Genomic DNA, 18,175 nt, shown 5'->3' with positions numbered 1-18,175 from the left:
ACATCTATTTGGAGCTCCAGAAGAATAGAGAAAAGAGGTGAGAGACAATATTTGAATAATGATGGGGAATTTTCCAGAATATATGAATAACATGAATTTTAGGATCAACAAAGTCAAATTAATCCCAGTAAAGATAAATAGAAAGAAATCTAAATTTACACATATCAGTGAAACTGCAGTACCCCAAGACAAAGAGAAGAAAGATAAGTTATTCAAAGTAACAATTAGACTGATAGCAGACTTAAAAAATAGCAACAATGGAAGCCAGAACTCAGTGGAATATTATCCTTGATAGTCAGAAAGAAATACCTATCAACCTAAAGCTATATGCTCAATTAAACCTTTAATAAAAAAAAAAAAAGGAAATAAAGATTTCAGAACAATAAAAAGTTTACCTCAACAAAATCTTACTAAAAAATACTTCAGAAAGAAAAGATATTCTAAAAAGGAAAGTTGGAGATGAAACAACGAATGCTGAGCAAAATAAAATCGATCATGTGTGTAAGACTAAATATATATTGACTGTAAGTTATAGATTGAAGAGCAAAAATATGACTATCACTGAATTCTTATATTCATGATAACTCAGTTTTGTTGGTTTGATTTTTTTCTGTAGGTGTACAGAAGATGGGTGTCCACATAAGAAATTTTTTCACACACGTTTTCTCATGAGAATGAGATTAACACCAGATTGTTCCAAAATGTTGATCTCAACATCCTCTGGGTATCTCTTGATTTTGCATGATCTTGACTTAACCAAGTCTTTAGAAGTAGGCAGCTATCCCATTTTGAGAGCAAGAAGAACTACATCAAGTTCAGGTAAGCTTTTCTTTTCTTGAAGAATTTTTCAGAGAATCTCAGATATAGAGATGGTATATATTTCCATTCTGAGAATGGTAGCAGGAAGAATGGAAGAACATTAAGATATGCTTTAGAAAGTTCAGTGAGCACTTATCCCCCAAGAAAGTGTAATGATCTATATGTATCTCTGATATAGCATTAATTTTTGCTTCTGTATCACAAATGATCTAGAAAGAATAACTGCTAACTCTAAAAATATTTCCTTTTAGCTCTTAACTAGCCAAAAAAATCCTCCGCCAATATTTCTAAACCATTACTATCTCAAAAATTAGTGATGGCTTAATGTAGTATCAATCTTTTTAAGTTCTTCTGGAATCCAGCAGAGCTTTTGAGTTATAGTCAATATAGAGTTTTAGTTTTAAATCTATATTGTATCTTAGACTTCCAAATGTCCAGACACAGGTCGCTGGTGCCACCTTACCTTATGACCCCTAAATATCCTCTTGCTAAATCCCCGTTCCTTCTCCTGGTGCTAATTTAATTAGACTTAAGTGAAATTGGAGCTCAGAAAAGTTTATGTACTATAATTTTTCTATATTATGTGGTAGAAACGGTATTTCATCTACCTTTGGAAGAAGAGAGAACATACCCATCATTTATAATAATGTGTTTATGAACAAGAACCCAGAAAAAATGTTTACAAATTTGGAACACATAACGTGTTATTAAAAATCAGCTTCAAATGGTGAGAATCTTTTTCCTGTGTGCACAGGGCCAATTCTGAAGACTTCTTTGGGAATATGCAGACATCGCTGTACTGCAGTTGCCCAATTTCATTGCAAAAGTAGCAATTTAAGTTTTACCAATTTATTTGCAAGGGATTTCATAAATATGCAAGTATTATCCTTTTGGATTCAAAAAATATTTTTAGGTTAAATACTAATAATCAACTTGAGCTTAGTGAGAAGGAGTGATTTAAAGGTCTAGTTGGCATCTTTTGATTAAAAAACCAAGACAGTTTTCTGTCTTCTAAGGGTAATTCTGATATTTCAATGTAAAGTTTGTTTTGCATTTCTAAGATAATGTTCACATAATTTCAAGAATGATAGTAGATTTTGGTATGCTTTAAGAACGATCTGTTCATGTTCTCAGTAATGGGCCTGTTCTTTGGTCCCTATTCTAACATTAATAGGCTGAACAGCACAGTTTTCATTCTTTTTGAATTTTCTTGTCCCATTTCACAAGAAATGATGGAGAACCAAAGATACTTCTATGTTTATTTGGTTTTTCTTTCTTTCTTTTTCGTTTTTTTACTTAAGCAAGTTAGTAGTATAAAAAGTTTTAGAAAAAGACTAGGCCTTAGAAAAAAACGCTTCAAAGAGCCATCCTACCTCAATCTTAGTTATAAGCCAGTTTTAAGGGGACATGTACTTGCCATGTAACAGTGTGGATTTTAACAGTAGGTGGTAAAAGTTGAGACATTATCAGAGTTTTGCTAGGTATATTGTCAGAACTTTTTGTATTTTCAAGATCTGACTACTTCGTCAAGTTCATCTGGTCCTAGAGTTTCTGGGTCACCTTGTCATCATAATGATTCTAATTCATCTTCTGAGAAACACATGTCACGAGCCTCACAAAGAGAAGGTAAGTTAAAAGTTGGATTTCATAATTGTGTAACAACAGATTCTATGAAATAGCTTTCTTTGGTTTGGTTTTAATCCATAAAATTAGCTAACAGAGATGAAGCTGTTCCTTGCCCCTCTATTATCATTTCCAAAAAGCTGAACAGAGTCTCTATGGTTGAATATCTTGGGTGTAAATTTTTGCTGGAATTTAAGCTTTGATTTTATTTCCTGCACTAGCTTGGTGTAGTTTGGGGAGGAAGTAGTTGGGAAATGTAGATCCCAATCAAGGTTGTTATGGAAATTAAATGAGATTATGCATGTAACAATGCTATATAAGTATAAGGGGTTGAGTTTATCATGTGCTTATGGAATTCACCTGGTTGCAGCCCAGTAGGCTTTTTACTCCGCCATTTCCTTATCCGAGCAATGCCTGATAGCCTCGGAGGGCTTGTGAGATAACATGAGGTACAAGATAACATGAGGGCTATGACATACACCCATTGGTACTCTGCTTTTGACAGTTTTTCCTTAGCCACTCTGACATAACTAGCTGCTTAGCCTATTCCTGCCATCCCCTAATTGAAATACTTTCTACCTAGGCAAATTTTACCTACCATCCCTCTCCAAACAATGCACATCTAAACTCTTACAGCACTCTTTGTTTATCCTCTTTGTGGACTGATGGCCAGATGTGGTATTTTGTATTTTGGGGTTACCTTTTTGAGATAAGCATGTTTCCTACCTAGATACTTAGGGTAGGGACTATACATTAGGCTTCTAATATGCATTTTCCTTGGGTGGCCTCACTTAGTAAGTGCCTGATAAATGCATACTTGATTATACGTATATGAGTAGAATGGCTTGAGAGCCCTTCCTAATTTATAGCTTATCCACTTTCCTCTGGATGGTGAAGACTGGAATGTTTTACTTTAAAGTTAAAATCTCCCCCTCTTAAATGTAGAGGTTTATGCCCAGATGTGTAACATCTCTCCTTTGATTTGTAGCAGAAACTTCTTTTGCAGATTCAACTTGTTCTTTTCCTTCTCTTTGGCTATGGGAAACAAGCCAAGGCTCTTAATAATCACTGAGAAAAATATTTTTTGATTAACTAAACCATCCATGAGAAAAAAGAAACTTAATTTGAGATGAATAGTTAACATGCTTGCTTACTGCATCAGTAAACCCCGAAACAAAACTTTACAGCAGTGTCATAGAGTTATAGAGAGTTAGATCTGGGAGAAGAGATGATATATTGGGGCCCAGCAAGAAAATTAGGGAGTGAAAAGAAAGAAGGTGGGGCTTACAGGAAAGGTTGCTCTGAAAGTTGGAAATCCTGGCACTTAAGGTGTCAGGATATGTTAGCACCATACTTTGGCAGATATAATAGCTGTATAGAGCAAAGGCTTTCACATTCATTTGAGGATTAGAACTCATTTTTGACATGAAATCTGCTTTGGATTCTTAGGGATATAGCACAAATAAAAATGGACTGCTGGTTCAAGTAAGACTTGGGAAGCCCTTGACCCTCCAGTCTTCCCAACTTTATCTCCACCATAGTCCCTAAGTGGTTCCTTCCTTTTACCAGCTCTTGAGGAATCTCTAAGGAGCACGGTTTGAAAAACACTACTTAGCTATTTAGAATGGGTTTCTTTTCTGCTTGTGTTATAGACTTTCAAAATAAATTCTTGAAATAGAGTTTGTTTTTCTTGAAAATTGTTATTAAAGTTCAGTAACATGTGAAATCATTATTTAGGTATAGCTTGGTTGTACCAGTGCAATTTAGAACTTCACAAGTTTCCCTCAATGCTGTAGTAATCTAAAAGGATTCTTAGAAGATAACATCTTTTTGAGAAACAATTCACAAAGTATCTGACAGAAGGAGCTCATTATCTTCAAAGCAACTCCTTTCACAGACATGGAAGTATTGAAATATTTCTCTTGATATTAAATTTCTTAGCTACTTCTTTACAATGTCCATGAAAGTGGTTGTCCACATACCTAAGGGATATGACATACACCCATTAGTGACAATAGCTTAAATAGCAGTCACTTTCATTGGAAGCTAGTTAGAAGAAAATGATGGGCCATAGCAGTGTACCAGGAATATGTATGATCGGCATTGTCTCCCACCTCTTGTTTTGACATGCCTCTATGTGAAGCGCCCGCCCTCACCTCCAAAAGTATAGGTCTATTTGTTGTTGATAGTTCTGTTCTTGGTGGCCATATGTCCTGCTCCTTGTTTTTATAAGAGCCTTTTATTTATTTAAAGGCAGTCTTCATGGCCTCCAAGTATTTCCTTCTCTGAACTAGAAATCACCAAGTCCTCTGAGATGAGAATTGTTTTTACTTTTCCAGATTCTTTTTATGTCACATAACTTTGGTTTTACTCAATTAAAAGCTTTCTGAGATGTAGATCCAAATCAAAAGGACCCCAAGTCAGCTTTAATGCCTTAGCCTTAGGTTATTGGTGATTCCTGCTGCAGGAACTTGAATTTTTTAGTCCTTGTCATACCCTTTCCTCATACCCTCACTCTAGAGATAGGCCTACACCCCATAAATTGAGGGCACCATGTTTTGTTTTTTTGTTTTTAAATGTGGTAGCATAAGGCAGACAAAGGAATGAAGGCATCAGGGGTGGCTGACAGAAACCACAACTTTGACGAGGTGCCTTAGTTCTCTGATAATATAAATCCCGCATCCTAATTTTCTTGTATCTCAGGAGTTTCACCACGAAATAGTCTTGAAGTCTTAACCCCTGAAGTTCCTGGTGAAAGAGACCGTGGAAACTGTATCACATCCTTACAGCTGCACCCAAAAGGCTGGGCCACTCTTCTTCGGTGCTCAAGCAACACTGATGATCAAGAGGTACAGGCAGCAGCACTCCACTTTCAACAGGGCTGATCGAACAAATTGCCATTGCCATGTATACCCATAGTATCTTACTCCCTTGAAAACCCTTCTTCCTCCTCTCTGACTTGGGTGTGGCAAGCTGGGAAGTACTTTAAAGCAATCATCAGCTCAGATGGTGTCCAACTTCTTAATTATTTCCTCCTTCATCACATCATATAAAAAAACCCTTATACAGTAAACACAGGAGTGAGATGTTTCAGCTAGGCTGACTAAATGTGAGGTTTTGCTAAGCCAATTGAGTATTATAATTTTCTCTTTTTAAAAACCAGGGGAAACTTTGGGAAAGGAAGGGACTAAACAAATGACTAGGGGAGAAGTTCTTATACGACCTTATGATTTTCAACACTCTGGGAAGCAGGAGTCTTCCAACGATCTCACTAGCTCTAGAAGCCACAACCGAAAGGAGAGACCTTTGAAGTATGCAGGACTTATTCTAGGGTTTGATTGTCTTAACCCTAGAATTTTTTAAATATCAAGATTGTTGTTACTCTCAGAAAAGGGAATTATTACTACAGAAGTCACAGTGACCTCTGGGAATAAAAGGCTTTAAAACAGCATAGTATAAAATAACTTTAGCTTATGAAGATAAAAAGGTATGGGTCCTACAAGATTCGTTAGTTGAAAGAGAGGTAATATTCATCTGAATGATTTCTTACAACAGTTCTGTAGCTTTGGCATTTTGTTGAGCTTTTTAAAAAAAGGAATATCTATAGTACTATTTGGGGTCTATAACTTTGGTTTGTCTCTCTTCTCTCCCCCTAGTGGACTTGTGTCTATGAATTCCAAGAAGGAGCTCCCGTGCGACCTGTCTCACCTCGCTGTTCTCTACGACTTACTCATTACATTGAAGAAGCCAATGTAGGCAGGGGTTATATCAAAGAACTTTGCTTCAGTCCTGATGGGCGAATGATTTCTTCCCCACATGGCTACGGGATTCGCTTGTTGGGATTTGACAAACAGTGTAGTGAACTTATTGACTGTTTGCCCAAAGAAGCCAGTCCCCTGCGGGTGATCCGTTCTCTGTACTCTCATAATGATGTGGTCCTGACAACGAAGTTCTCTCCAACACATTGTCAGATTGCCTCAGGGTGCCTTAGTGGACGGGTTTCTTTGTATCAGCCAAAGTTTTAGGCACAACTTATCAAATAAGGAACTCTTCTGGTGTTTGACTTATAAATTACTTCAATTTAGGTGAAGTATTTTCTTTTTAAAAGATCTTAAAAGTCTGGGTGAAGATCCTGGTTCTTATGGGTCCATGAACACACCTGTGACCTGAGTACTTGGTCGTCCAGCACTGTAGGGGCGTCGCCAAGTCAGACTCTATGCAGCAGCGTCTTTTGCAGCATTCCTCAGCTCCTGCTGATCTGTGCCACTGAACTCCAGTTCCTCTGGTGATTTTGCATGTTAGCTCTTGTCAAGTTTTTCTTTTCTTTCGTGTTTTGATTTTGGTGTGAATTCTGTGGACATTTGGCAGGAGTTTGGGTTAGGTTAGAAGAAACCGTGACACTAGACTAAAACCCAGAAGTTTGATATTGGCATACTGGTTGTTGAAAAAGAAATTTTCATCTTCATTTATCAGTATACTTGGCCTTTTAAAGCTGCTGTTATTTTTCTCTATAATGAGCACAGATAATGGCATTATTCTCATAACTGTTAGATAGTCTTGCAACAAAATGTCTTTTAAGCTTCCTGTTAAAATTATACATATTTTTTCCCCATGAGAGGGATTTTTTTTGTGAAAGTCTAGAAAAAATATTACCTCTCTTTGTAATTTAACTTACTTGATGAATTTTAAAATATCTAGCATGTGTCTTTACTTGGTATTTTGTTCATGTCAACAGCATTAGAAAGGAAAAGAGGAAAAGGACTGGGCTTTGCTCATCTCTGTCGTATAGAGGAGGATTTATTTATTGGATTAGTACACTTTCTGACTACAGAGTGATGAAAACAATGTGGCTCAGATTTTCTATTTTCTCTGCCAGATTATTTGAATCACACAGGATGACGTGTTATAGTATTGGAGTGGAGGGGGAATTGAGAGTAAAGAGGTGTATTTTAGTCACATTTCTTCCTTGAGCCAGGTGGCATGAGCTTAACTCTCTTAGTATTAGTGAGAGAACTGCAGTCCTCTTCAAGCTGTTGGCATAACTGTGGTAGTCAGTGACTTGGATGTTAAGACTAAGAGCTGATATGAAGACTTTTTGTTGTGTTTTGTTATGGAATGCAGCAAGTAAAAAGCATCAAGCAGGGTTCAAGCACAAGGCTGGCTGCTCTGCTGAAGTAAGAAGCTTACTTCTAGTCTCCCCCATTTTGTATGGTATGTTGTTTAGAGGGAATCTGCCAGAGACTGGGGTAATTTAAGCCACATGCTAGTTTTTTCCCTCTCTTTCACACTCTCTTAGGCCAGTCCGTTCTCAAACATTAGGGTACATTATAATTACTGAGGAGCTTGTGAAAAATATAGAAAACGCCCTCATCTTAGGAGGTTCTGATTCTGCCAGGGAGAGGACAGGAATCTGTATTTTTAACAGGAGCCCCAGTCAATCTTTATTCAGATGGCCCCTGGATCATAGTTTGTAAAACACTACCTTAAACATTCTGTACCCATCAGGTGCTTAATACAACTCCCAGAAGGTGTTTTTATTATTTAAAAAAAAATAAGTAAATTAAAGCAATTTTAGAGGTAGAAAATGCAAAATAGAATCAATATCATTATTTAACAAATGAGAGAAGTTAAGTGACTTGTCTAAGGCCATCCCGAAAAGTTAGTGGCAGAGCCAGGACTTGAATTCAAGTCTCCTAATTCCTTGCTCAGGGCAATTTCTACTGTATTATGCTGTCTGTTAAAACAATGACTTATAAACACTTTATTTTGTCTTTAAGTTGTATTATTGTGAATACCCTTAAACTGGCCAATAGATTGAAAAAGGGAGGCATGGGAGTAGATGCTGAGAATTCCAGCCGTAAGAAGAAAAGTATTTTAAATCTTACAAAAATGTTTAAGCAACCCAAATACATGAATAAAAATGACATTTCTTTGTAGGACCTACCGGACAATCAGTCATTCACACACATGTATAAAGACTACATCTCACTTGGAACAGTGTAGGCTCTGGAACAAATTTTAAAAATTAAATCAATTAACCTTGGGTGTTAAAAAAATTAGAAACTTATTAGTCATCAAAAAAATTACAGCAAAGTACAGTGAAAACACAGGTTTGCCATAAACTTTTTAAAAAACATATATTTAAAAGAAAAAGTTTTGGAGGCAAAAACAATGTTAACATTTAAAATAGCTACTAACTACAATGATTGTATTGATAATCCAAAAATCGTTCCGTAAATTGTATCCCCTCTGGAGAGAGTTCCATGTCAGATGCTGGGCACACATGTTGTCCAGCTTTAAATTTTAGTCCATGATTCTTTAACCACTACAGAGCACCTAGTGTATGTCAAATAATGTAAATACTTTACAGCTAATCCTCACAGGGACCTTGCAAGGGAGGTGGCATAAGCACCAATCTACTTTGGAGGAATGGAGGGTCAGAAAGGTTAAGTGATTTGCTTAAAGTCACAGAGCTGGGTGGCAGCACTGGGATTCAAACCCAGGTCTGTTTGTTTTAGTCCAAAGCCTGTGCTTGCTACTCTACTATTTTGCCCTTTAGTTTACAAAGGATGATAAACTGACCTGTTGATTTACTTGTTTAACATCCTCTAGAAGTTCTTTTATTACAGAGCTGGCTTCCCTTCTGCTCCATGTAAAAGAACATTTACAAGATTGACAGTTTTCATTAGAATTAATACCATAAACTGCAGGGCATACATACAGTCCATTCCTAACTAAAAAACTTCAAGCAGAATAAGCAGCTATAAAATGAAGAAAGATGGAGGCTAAATAGCCTTGTATAAAAATAGAGCCACACAGATGAGAATTAAAAATTAGTAGCCTGCAAACTCAATAAAACAACCTTTGTTCTCTTCGAGGTATAATTATGATCAAAAAGTCATCAGGGTTATTAATCAAGGAATTAAAGGCTTTCAGGAATGGTATATTATTGGAGGCAATTATATCTTACAATTTCACATTTTACTTAGAGTATAAAATCTAATCTGGTGTTTTTTACTCTAAAAACTCTAAATTTTATTTAGTCATTTTTATTCATGATAATTGGTAGATGTATTATCATTGGTAATATAGTACAATTGTTGGTAAATGTATAAATTATACTTCTATTTTAAAAAGCTTTCTGCAGAACAGTTATTTATGGCAATGCTTTGTCAAATGAGTTTAGGAACATCAAATATATAGTAGTTCCTTATTTTCAATTGTGAAAATGAAGTGGCTAAAGCAGAAGAGACCTCTGTTTTAACCTTTGGAAAATATATGTGGTCTTTTTTTCTCAGAAGCTCAAAGGACATATATATTTTGTTATTTTTTCTTGTTACATCCCTGAGAAGAAGCTATACCAAAAATTTTTTAAAAACAAGCAAGGAAAAGGTAAATCACATGTTTCCCACTCCTCTATCTAGAACCAAATCACATTATACTGTTAGTATTAAAGTTTTGTTTGCTAGAAAGTGCAATATAGGAAAAACATTCTGAGAATCCGTTAGAAGCCTAGTGTTTCCCATTTAGTCATAATATATGGTATTGGCATCCACAGTATGTTAAGCTTGTGTTTAGCAGAACTATTCTGATAACTTACTGATGACAATCATCCCTATTTAGTGACCAGCAGTCGCTGAAAGTTATGAAATTTAACTAAGTAACACCCAGTGTTGGCCATGAAAGAAAGCGTTTATGTGGATTTTTGGATAACTAGTGTATATCTCTTAAGTGCCAAAATTAAAAACTTATAATTTTTTTTGATGCAAGTCTTTCAGATGTGTTAGTATACCTCCCTGCCGCCTTCTTAAATAGCATGTTTGGTATACACTTTTCATGATAAAAAGTAAAAGTTATATTCATGTGTCATTACAAATATACAGTGAGCTCTGATTTATGTAAAATACTTCATAAAATGTAAAGGGCTATAACAAATGAATTAATATCAATTATTATAAAGTGATTCCCTCAGCCCTGAGGTATATATAATCATTTGCCTCAGATTGCTGTATGTTTTTTTTTTTAACTCAAAAATGTTTTATATCTGCTACATAGTTTGTTCTGCCTCTTACCACACTATTAAAACACCTGCCTCTTAACAAGCTCTCCCACTTCCTTCTAATGTGCTGTGTTCATCTGCTATGAGCTGGGACATGCCATAACCAAGCCTGCTCAGTGCCTGCAGAGCTGGACAAGCTCTGGTGCATAGTCTGAGACTGCTCTTTTGGTTGCTTACCACCTTTACAATAACCATCTGGATAATAGAAGTTTCCAGTTAAAGCCTAGGCTAGTGGTTTTTTCATTTGCCACTAAGTAAAATACTACAAACTAAGGATGTTGCTAGATTAAGGGATAAACAGCAATGTACCAAAGAATAGCAAAACAACAACAAAGGCTCTGCATTTGTACGAGGGTCTCATGCTTTTAAGAAAAAAAGAATGCAGGGGGGAAAAACAATGAAAATCAAATCTAGACAGACTTAAGAGTATTTTTGATGCCATTAAACTTTGCCAATAACCATTAAAATATATGCTTAAATTATCAGATGATGTTACAAAGACACAGTTTAGTCTCATTGCAGAATAAGACTGTACCAAAATTTATACCCTAAAGATGATCCCTAAGAATTTCTCCCATTCAAATGATAATGGAAATTGTTATCTAAAGGAAAGTCTCAAATTTACCTGTATGCTTTTGTTGTAAATGAATTAGTGATAGAAATATGGGTTTTATCAAAAGCTTGAAGGAACACATCTCACATACACACACCTCCTATATATACATGTATATAAATGTCACTATAAATGAAAATGTCACCCAGAGACAATAAAACAATTTTAAAAATTTAAATCTGGTCCAAAGTATTTAAAATAGAATTTTCAGCTTTCTTAAGTTTCTCCCTCATTTAGATTTCATGGTTTTTACATTCAAGATTGAATATTTGATTTTCTTTTAAATTTCACTGCATCTTCCATTTCTAAACTATGCTTTCTGGTAAATTTTAGATTCACATTTTTGAAAATTTGGAGTGTTTCCAGATAATACACTAGACACTAGAACGTTTTCTCACTGGGCTCTGAGGTGCTGTAAATACTGTGCTAGACTGTAAGCTCCTAGAGGGCAGGGACCATCTTATCTACTCTGTATCCTCATTGCCCAGTACAGGATTTGACAGAGCAGCTGTTCACTGTTTGTTGAATGAATCAAATGAACCTTCACCTTATGTTGCTTAAATTTCCCATGAAGCCAGAATGATGTGCTAAAAATATTCAATACTAGAGGAATTCATTATTTATTATTACAATGAACAGACTGTATTCATCAAAGTAATGCATTTCTCATTGATCTGGAAAACTGCATTACCCTTTTTCATTCAACAAACATTTGAATCCCCACTATATGCCTAGCCCAGTACTAGAGACTCAAGGGACAAAAGTAACTAAGGTTTTGGTATTCCATATACAGCTGAAATGGACTTAGATGCAGGGCCGGCTTCATGGATTGTGACTTGTGCAGGGCCTTGCACTGAGAAAGGCCCATGCTTGGTTTAATGCTCTGCTGAAGCTATCTTAAAATTCTTATTTTTTTGAACAAAAGGCCCACATTTTTCTTTTGCATTGGGCTCACAAGTTATGTAACTGGTCCAGCTTGGATATAATCATTTCGACATGGTAGAAAGAGAATAATAAGAATTATGGCATCTTTTACCTACCTTCTAGTAAAGACATTCACATTCATTGAAAATTAGCCATAAAGTGAATGATTTGGTAAAATAACTTCTAAAATCTAAAATTAAAACTACCTCCCTCCCACGAACCTTTTAAGAGATTAAATGTTCTTCATTTAAAAATTAGAAAAGCTTTCTAAAAGTGTAATTGGCTATTACCTTTTCAATTGAATTGTTTTGAGTTTTTCAAATGGATGAATGTAGAATTGTAGATGAATTTATTTTATCTACATACATACCTACATATAATTTTAAGGTTTTAATAAACCTTTTATTAATATATGCACTGAATATTTTGGTATAAGTCTACCTCGTGATGTGCTTTTTAAAAATAAATGCTACTTTGAAACCCTTGACACACTTTTTGTGTATGGTTAACCTGTTTAAAAAGTTGATGGCAAACTTGCGTTTAGCAATAGTTTGAAATTTTTGTTTAAATCACTTAGGTGTTCATCTTTAGACCAGAAGCAGGCACGAGGCTGTGACAGAGACAGTGACTTGGTGGTTCTTGTTAGTGATAGTCTAAACGTTTTTAATAGTGTAACCCCATCAGAAAAAATTAGTGAATACACTCCAAATTTTGATTATTTATAAATTATATATATATACATAGACTAGCATACTGATCTAGATAGAATTATAAAACATGTACAGAGAAAAAGAAAATTTTAAAAGAATAAGATTTTAAAAAATCAAAGTTCTATATTACCTCCTGTTCTTACAGGAATCGCCTTGTGCTTCTACTGGTATATGCACATTTCGTTTCATTTTGTGACAGCCACTGTTCTAAAACATAGAATTGGCATTTAACACTGAGAACACATTTACTGAGATCTGACCCATTCACATCTGTTCACTAATGTTCTGGCTATTTACAAGTTTATTCTATATGAATCATGTTTTTTAGAATTTTATAAATTAGTTTAGTCCATGAAAACTATTCATATAAATAAGAAGCATAGTTGATAAATTTTTACTTTTGTCTGTCGAGCTGTATACAGTAATTGGTTCTCATATAAACTTGGAATATGCTATGTTTCAGTGTTCCCTAGAATGACATTCTCTTGTATTATTTAACAATGTGATTGGTTTATTTTGCCATGTAATTCACTAGAAAAATGATGATCAAATGTAGGCCACTCACTTTTTTGGTGAGTCATTGAAGAGAAAGAGTAAATCTCTTTCAATTATTTTGTGAAATTAACCATTTAGATTAACTGATTTAATTAACCGTAGCACTAATTATCACTATTTCAGTTATTCATAGGACTGACGTACTATGGGCTATTTAAAAATATTTTATTTACAAGGAAACAGCTATTTGGCATGCATTTATATTAATGAATTAGCCATTTATATTAGTTTCTTATTACTGACATAACATTACCAAAAGCTTAGTGGTTAAGATAATACAAATTTATGTCCACTGAATTTTCTTCCAGGCCCTTAAAGGATATGAAAAGTGCTCAAACTCTAGCATGCATTAGAGTCACCTGGGAGGCTTGTTAAAACACAGATTGCTGGGTCCAATCCAGAATTTCTGATTTCATAGGTCTGGGGTGAGAGCCCCATGTTGCATTTCTAACCAATTCCCAGTTGATGCGGTGGGTCTGGAGACCACAGTTTAAGAACTACAGATATTGAAAATGCAGTTAGGGTTTAGATTTTTCATGGATGACAGATCCCATGGATCTTTATGTTGATAAAGGAAGCCAGAGGGAGGAGGTAGCTGCCATAGTAACTTTGATATTCTATCTGGACAACATGGGTCCCCTTAGCTCCACCATTCAGTACATTGTCAGGGTGACACTCATTCAGCAAGAGCTAAGACGTCTCTAATTTAACATGATAAAATTTAAGTTACTGAGCAGTTAATTAAGCTAAGATCATCTTACCTTCTCAGGAACAGACTGGTGCCGTGTGACTTATCGTCTAACTCAAAACGAGGAACACTGCTAGAGAAATACACACTCTGGTGTGAGCTGTAAGGAGCTGCAACTACCAGAAAAGGGACAACCGAAACTTGACAGGGCAGAGACAACTCAAAACATTTTTAAATCTTTTTTTGGGAAATAGCTCTTTCCATTGAAAGCCATTTAAATTATAGGTACACTAGACTGCTGCGTGGACATTAACTTGCAAAAGCCTTTCACTATAAAAGATTAGGTTTTGTCTGTGTAAAAATGAAGGATCCAAATTTAGTTGTGGAAGGACTACTTTTTAAAAGTTAAATACAAAGTATCAGATCTATTCTGAATGCATTGTATTTATTAAGCAGTTATTACCTAAATAGTATTTTTGTGTGTGTACTTAATAAATATATGTAATTAAAAGAAGGTTTTCCTGGCGTTTATTAAAAGTTGCTGTGTATTGGCAGGAAAATCATGATACTTTCCCTGGTCCCTTCAAGGGATAGGTAGACTCTCACCTCTGGGGTAGTCTTAAGAAAAAATAAGTTGATTAGCATCTATTTTACCCCCGGCCCTGTCACAATCTGCAGTGGGTATTCTGGGCCTGAGGAGAGGGAGGAGGTGGCTGCCATATTATTATTAGTGGGAAAGTGAATTACTATGCCATAGGCTTATATTCCCCTCTAGCAAGCATTTCTGTAGTATAACTTCATGGCAGTCTAAGAATAATATACTAAAATAACTAAACTGAGTCAACGTATCTCTAACATCAAATATTGTGATAAGCCCCGTAATGATTTTTCTCAACATTTTATTATGAAAATGGTTCAAACATACAGCAAATTTGAATTTTACAGTGAACGTCTATTTACCAAGTCTATTGTTAACATTTTACTATGTTTATCACTTATTTAGTATTTTATCCCTCCATCAATTCATCTTATTTATGTGTTTTGAATAAATTGCAGATATCTGTACCCATCCTTCTAAAAATCCTCAACTATATCATTAACTAAAGTTTAATATTTTTTATTGTAAAATTTTCACATGATGCAGTACACAAATATTAAGTTTATCTACTAAGTTTATACAAATGTGTACACTTGTGTCACCCAAACCCCTATCAAGATAATAGATTACTACCGTCATCCCAGAAAGTTCCTTCATGTCCTTCTCAGTCAAGTCTCCTCCCGCATTCCTCCCAGAGGCAACCAGTTTTTTTCTACCAGAGTTGCCTCTTCTAGAACTTCATAAAAATGGAATCATATGTTATATATCGATTTTTAAGAGACAAATCCCTAAGAAGTTCAAAGTGTCTCTGAAACAGGGAGAGTAATAATGATAAAGACGACATTTGGAATAAGATTATGATTCATTCATCGAACGGATGTTTATGAGAATCTCTGGTCTGTGGATACAAGGATCAGAAGACAGTCCTTGCCCTGAAGTTCATACTGTCTTGAAGGATGCAGCACGCACACACCATGGAGAGAGAGCTGGGGTTGAGACAGTCATCACATGCCACAGGAGACCTAAACTAGCCTGGGAGCCAGTGGGGCATCAAGGGAGATTTAAATTCTTACTTTGGAATTTGTTTCAGGCATTCAATGCTCTGTATTCCCACAAGTCTCAAATCATAACTTGAAATGATTTGTCTTTAAATAAGGGTGGTTTTACAGTAGTGAGCAGATATAAGACAAATTTACTACACATGGAAGAAACTATTAAAAGCACAAATTATTAGGGATGGCTTTCTCTAGTTTGAGTTGATCTAAACTCAAAGGTATTTAGTATTGCTCCTAAACACAAAAACAACATGCCTTTCTGTTCCTGGACCACAAGTAGCAGATGCTTTAAAGAGCTCCAAATAGCAGCAGCAAATCTTTCCTTCTCTGGGACTTCGCCTTAGCTTTCTCAAGGCATTCACACCTATTACATCTCCAAGTTCAGGCCCTCACCTCCTAACTTCTTTTTTACATTTTACTTCCATATTTTACACACATATTACAAATAAAAAGTACTTGGTTCCCATACATAACCATTTTTCCCTATTATGTTCTTGAAACACTGTGGCTGTTTTTTAGGGGGAAGCAAGGAGTGGGGAGCCTGCAAATTTTTCTTAAATCATTCTTTTCCCAGAAAAGTAAGAGAGATTGAGGAAAGTTCTGAAGCTTCTTTTTGCCCAAGGAAAAGGAGAAAGCTATATACTAGAAGCCACCTATTACTGCAGATATGACCACTGAAAGAGGTTCCTTTTTCCTGGTATCATACGAAACAAAAAGGTACCATCTCAATGCAACTAAATGCATTCCCCCTTTTTGGTGTACTCTGTATCAGGAGCAAGTAACTGCTGGCTGGTTCCCAAAGAGTACCTGAACTGAATATATTTTGTTGATGATGAAAGGTAGAACGACTAGAGAGGTGCTTTGATCTAACTAATTAAAACAAGTCACTGCCTTCATGGCACTTCTACAGTAACAAAGTGGTCAATGACCCACTAATTATTTCAAGGAATACTTTCTTCTTGCCCTTCTTGGTCAGCTTCCTTCAGCTGAGTTCCACAATTCACAAACAGTGCAAGGAGGGGTAAAATGGAGTGCCTGTACATACATACGATCCTGACTTACGCACAATTTTTTTGTCTCAAATTAACTAGACATTTCTCAGACTAAAGGATAGCTGAGTGTTAAAGGAAAATCAAGAACACTTGTCATTTAGCTCATATGAGCGAACTTAATGTTTGTGTCCCACCCCAAACCTGGTATTTCAAGGTAGGGCCTTTGGGAGGTAATTAATTAGGTTTAGATGAGGTTCTCTAAATGAGGGTCTCTGCCATGTGAGGATACAATAAGAAGTCTGCACACCAAGAGGCCTCTCAACAGGAACAAAATCTGCTGGCCCCTTAATTTTAGACTTTCCAGCCTCTGGAACTGTGAGAAACACCTGTTGTTTAAGCTATCCAGCTAATGGCATTTCATTATGGTAGCCAGAACAGTGTGACCATTTTTTCCTTAACCTCCATGAACCATCAAGGAATGAAGGTCAGACAGGATATCCCGGAATGCTGTAATTCTGAATACCCACAAGTCCCTTAACTCTCTTGTTTCTTATACTTACTTAGCAGACATCTACCAGGTATCAGGCACCATGCCAGACACGTCTAAGTGGATACTAGAGTGGAATCTCTGCCTTCTGGAGCTGGCATTCAAAAGGAGCTAGTGGGATCAAATAGTCACAAAACAGAGGTGTGGTAGCATAAGTACAAGAGAGGAACCTGAGTTAGTCCTGCAAGTGCGGACCAGCTTCCCTGAGGAAGTGACATTTGATCTCAATCTGAAGGCCTCAGTAGGAGTTAGAGTCAGGGAAGGGTGCAGTGTTCACAGCAGAGGAACTCTGCATGGGTGAAGGCCTGGAAACTGGAATACAGGAGTCCCTGTGCTGGAGGGCAGTGACTGGGCAGGGCGGTTTTAGCTGGAGATGAGAATAAAGGACGCAGGGCCCGGATCATTTCATCTAAAAAGATTACTAACAGCAGTATAAAGAGTGGACTGAAGGGAGATGAGAATTTAGATAAATTCTATCTTATTCTCAATTTCTGCTTCAAAATCAGATATGCTCATCTGGGAAAACAAAACAAAACAAAACAACAACAACAAAACCCTATTGGGATCTTTAGTTGCTAAATGGATAAAGTTGGGAACCAGCCTCTCAGAGACCAAGAGTGCTCCCCTAGACCCCGTCCATTCCCATCCTGAAATACTTTCTACACATGCTCCTCATTCTGCGGTCTATAAGGGCTGCTGCAGGTGGGTTAAAATGACATTTCATCAGATGACATGTAAAACACCAATTTTCAAATTCAGAACATTCACTTTTCTAATGAATTTCTACCCTAAACTGGAGTTTTGGAAGCATTATACAGCAACTGCTCCCTCACCAAGTGGGTCCTTGTCACGTAACCTCAACTATCCTTAGACACAGGCAACATCTTACAATTTATCATGTAAATCAACAGTGGAGCTAATAAAGCTTCACACTCTCCAAAAAGGTAGGAGCAGCTATGGAGTTAAAAGCAGATTTGAAAATCTCAAAAAGC

The 18,175-nt window shown here is 36.1% G+C and overlaps 1 protein-coding gene across 1 annotated transcript in view; it reads left to right on the top strand.

Annotated features, from left to right (window-relative positions):
* Window positions 1–14,503, top strand: part of DCAF10 (DDB1 and CUL4 associated factor 10) — a 44,216-nt gene extending 29,713 nt beyond the window's left edge. Inside the window, exons 4-7 of the mRNA XM_016146239.2 lie at window positions 617–819; window positions 2,332–2,445; window positions 5,146–5,291; window positions 6,099–14,503. Of these exons, the coding sequence (XP_016001725.1) occupies window positions 617–819; window positions 2,332–2,445; window positions 5,146–5,291; window positions 6,099–6,467 (832 nt within the window). The 3' untranslated portion in view covers window positions 6,468–14,503. The remainder of the gene's footprint in view (window positions 1–616; window positions 820–2,331; window positions 2,446–5,145; window positions 5,292–6,098) is intronic.
* The last annotated feature ends 3,672 nt before the right edge of the window (window positions 14,504–18,175 follow it).

Source organism: Rousettus aegyptiacus, unplaced genomic scaffold (genome assembly GCF_014176215.1).
Source record: "Rousettus aegyptiacus isolate mRouAeg1 unplaced genomic scaffold, mRouAeg1.p scaffold_m13_p_3, whole genome shotgun sequence".
Lineage (NCBI taxonomy): Eukaryota > Metazoa > Chordata > Mammalia > Chiroptera > Pteropodidae > Rousettus > Rousettus aegyptiacus.
The sequence above is the reverse complement of the archived record's forward strand: the minus strand, read 5'-3'. Positions and strand labels throughout refer to the sequence as shown.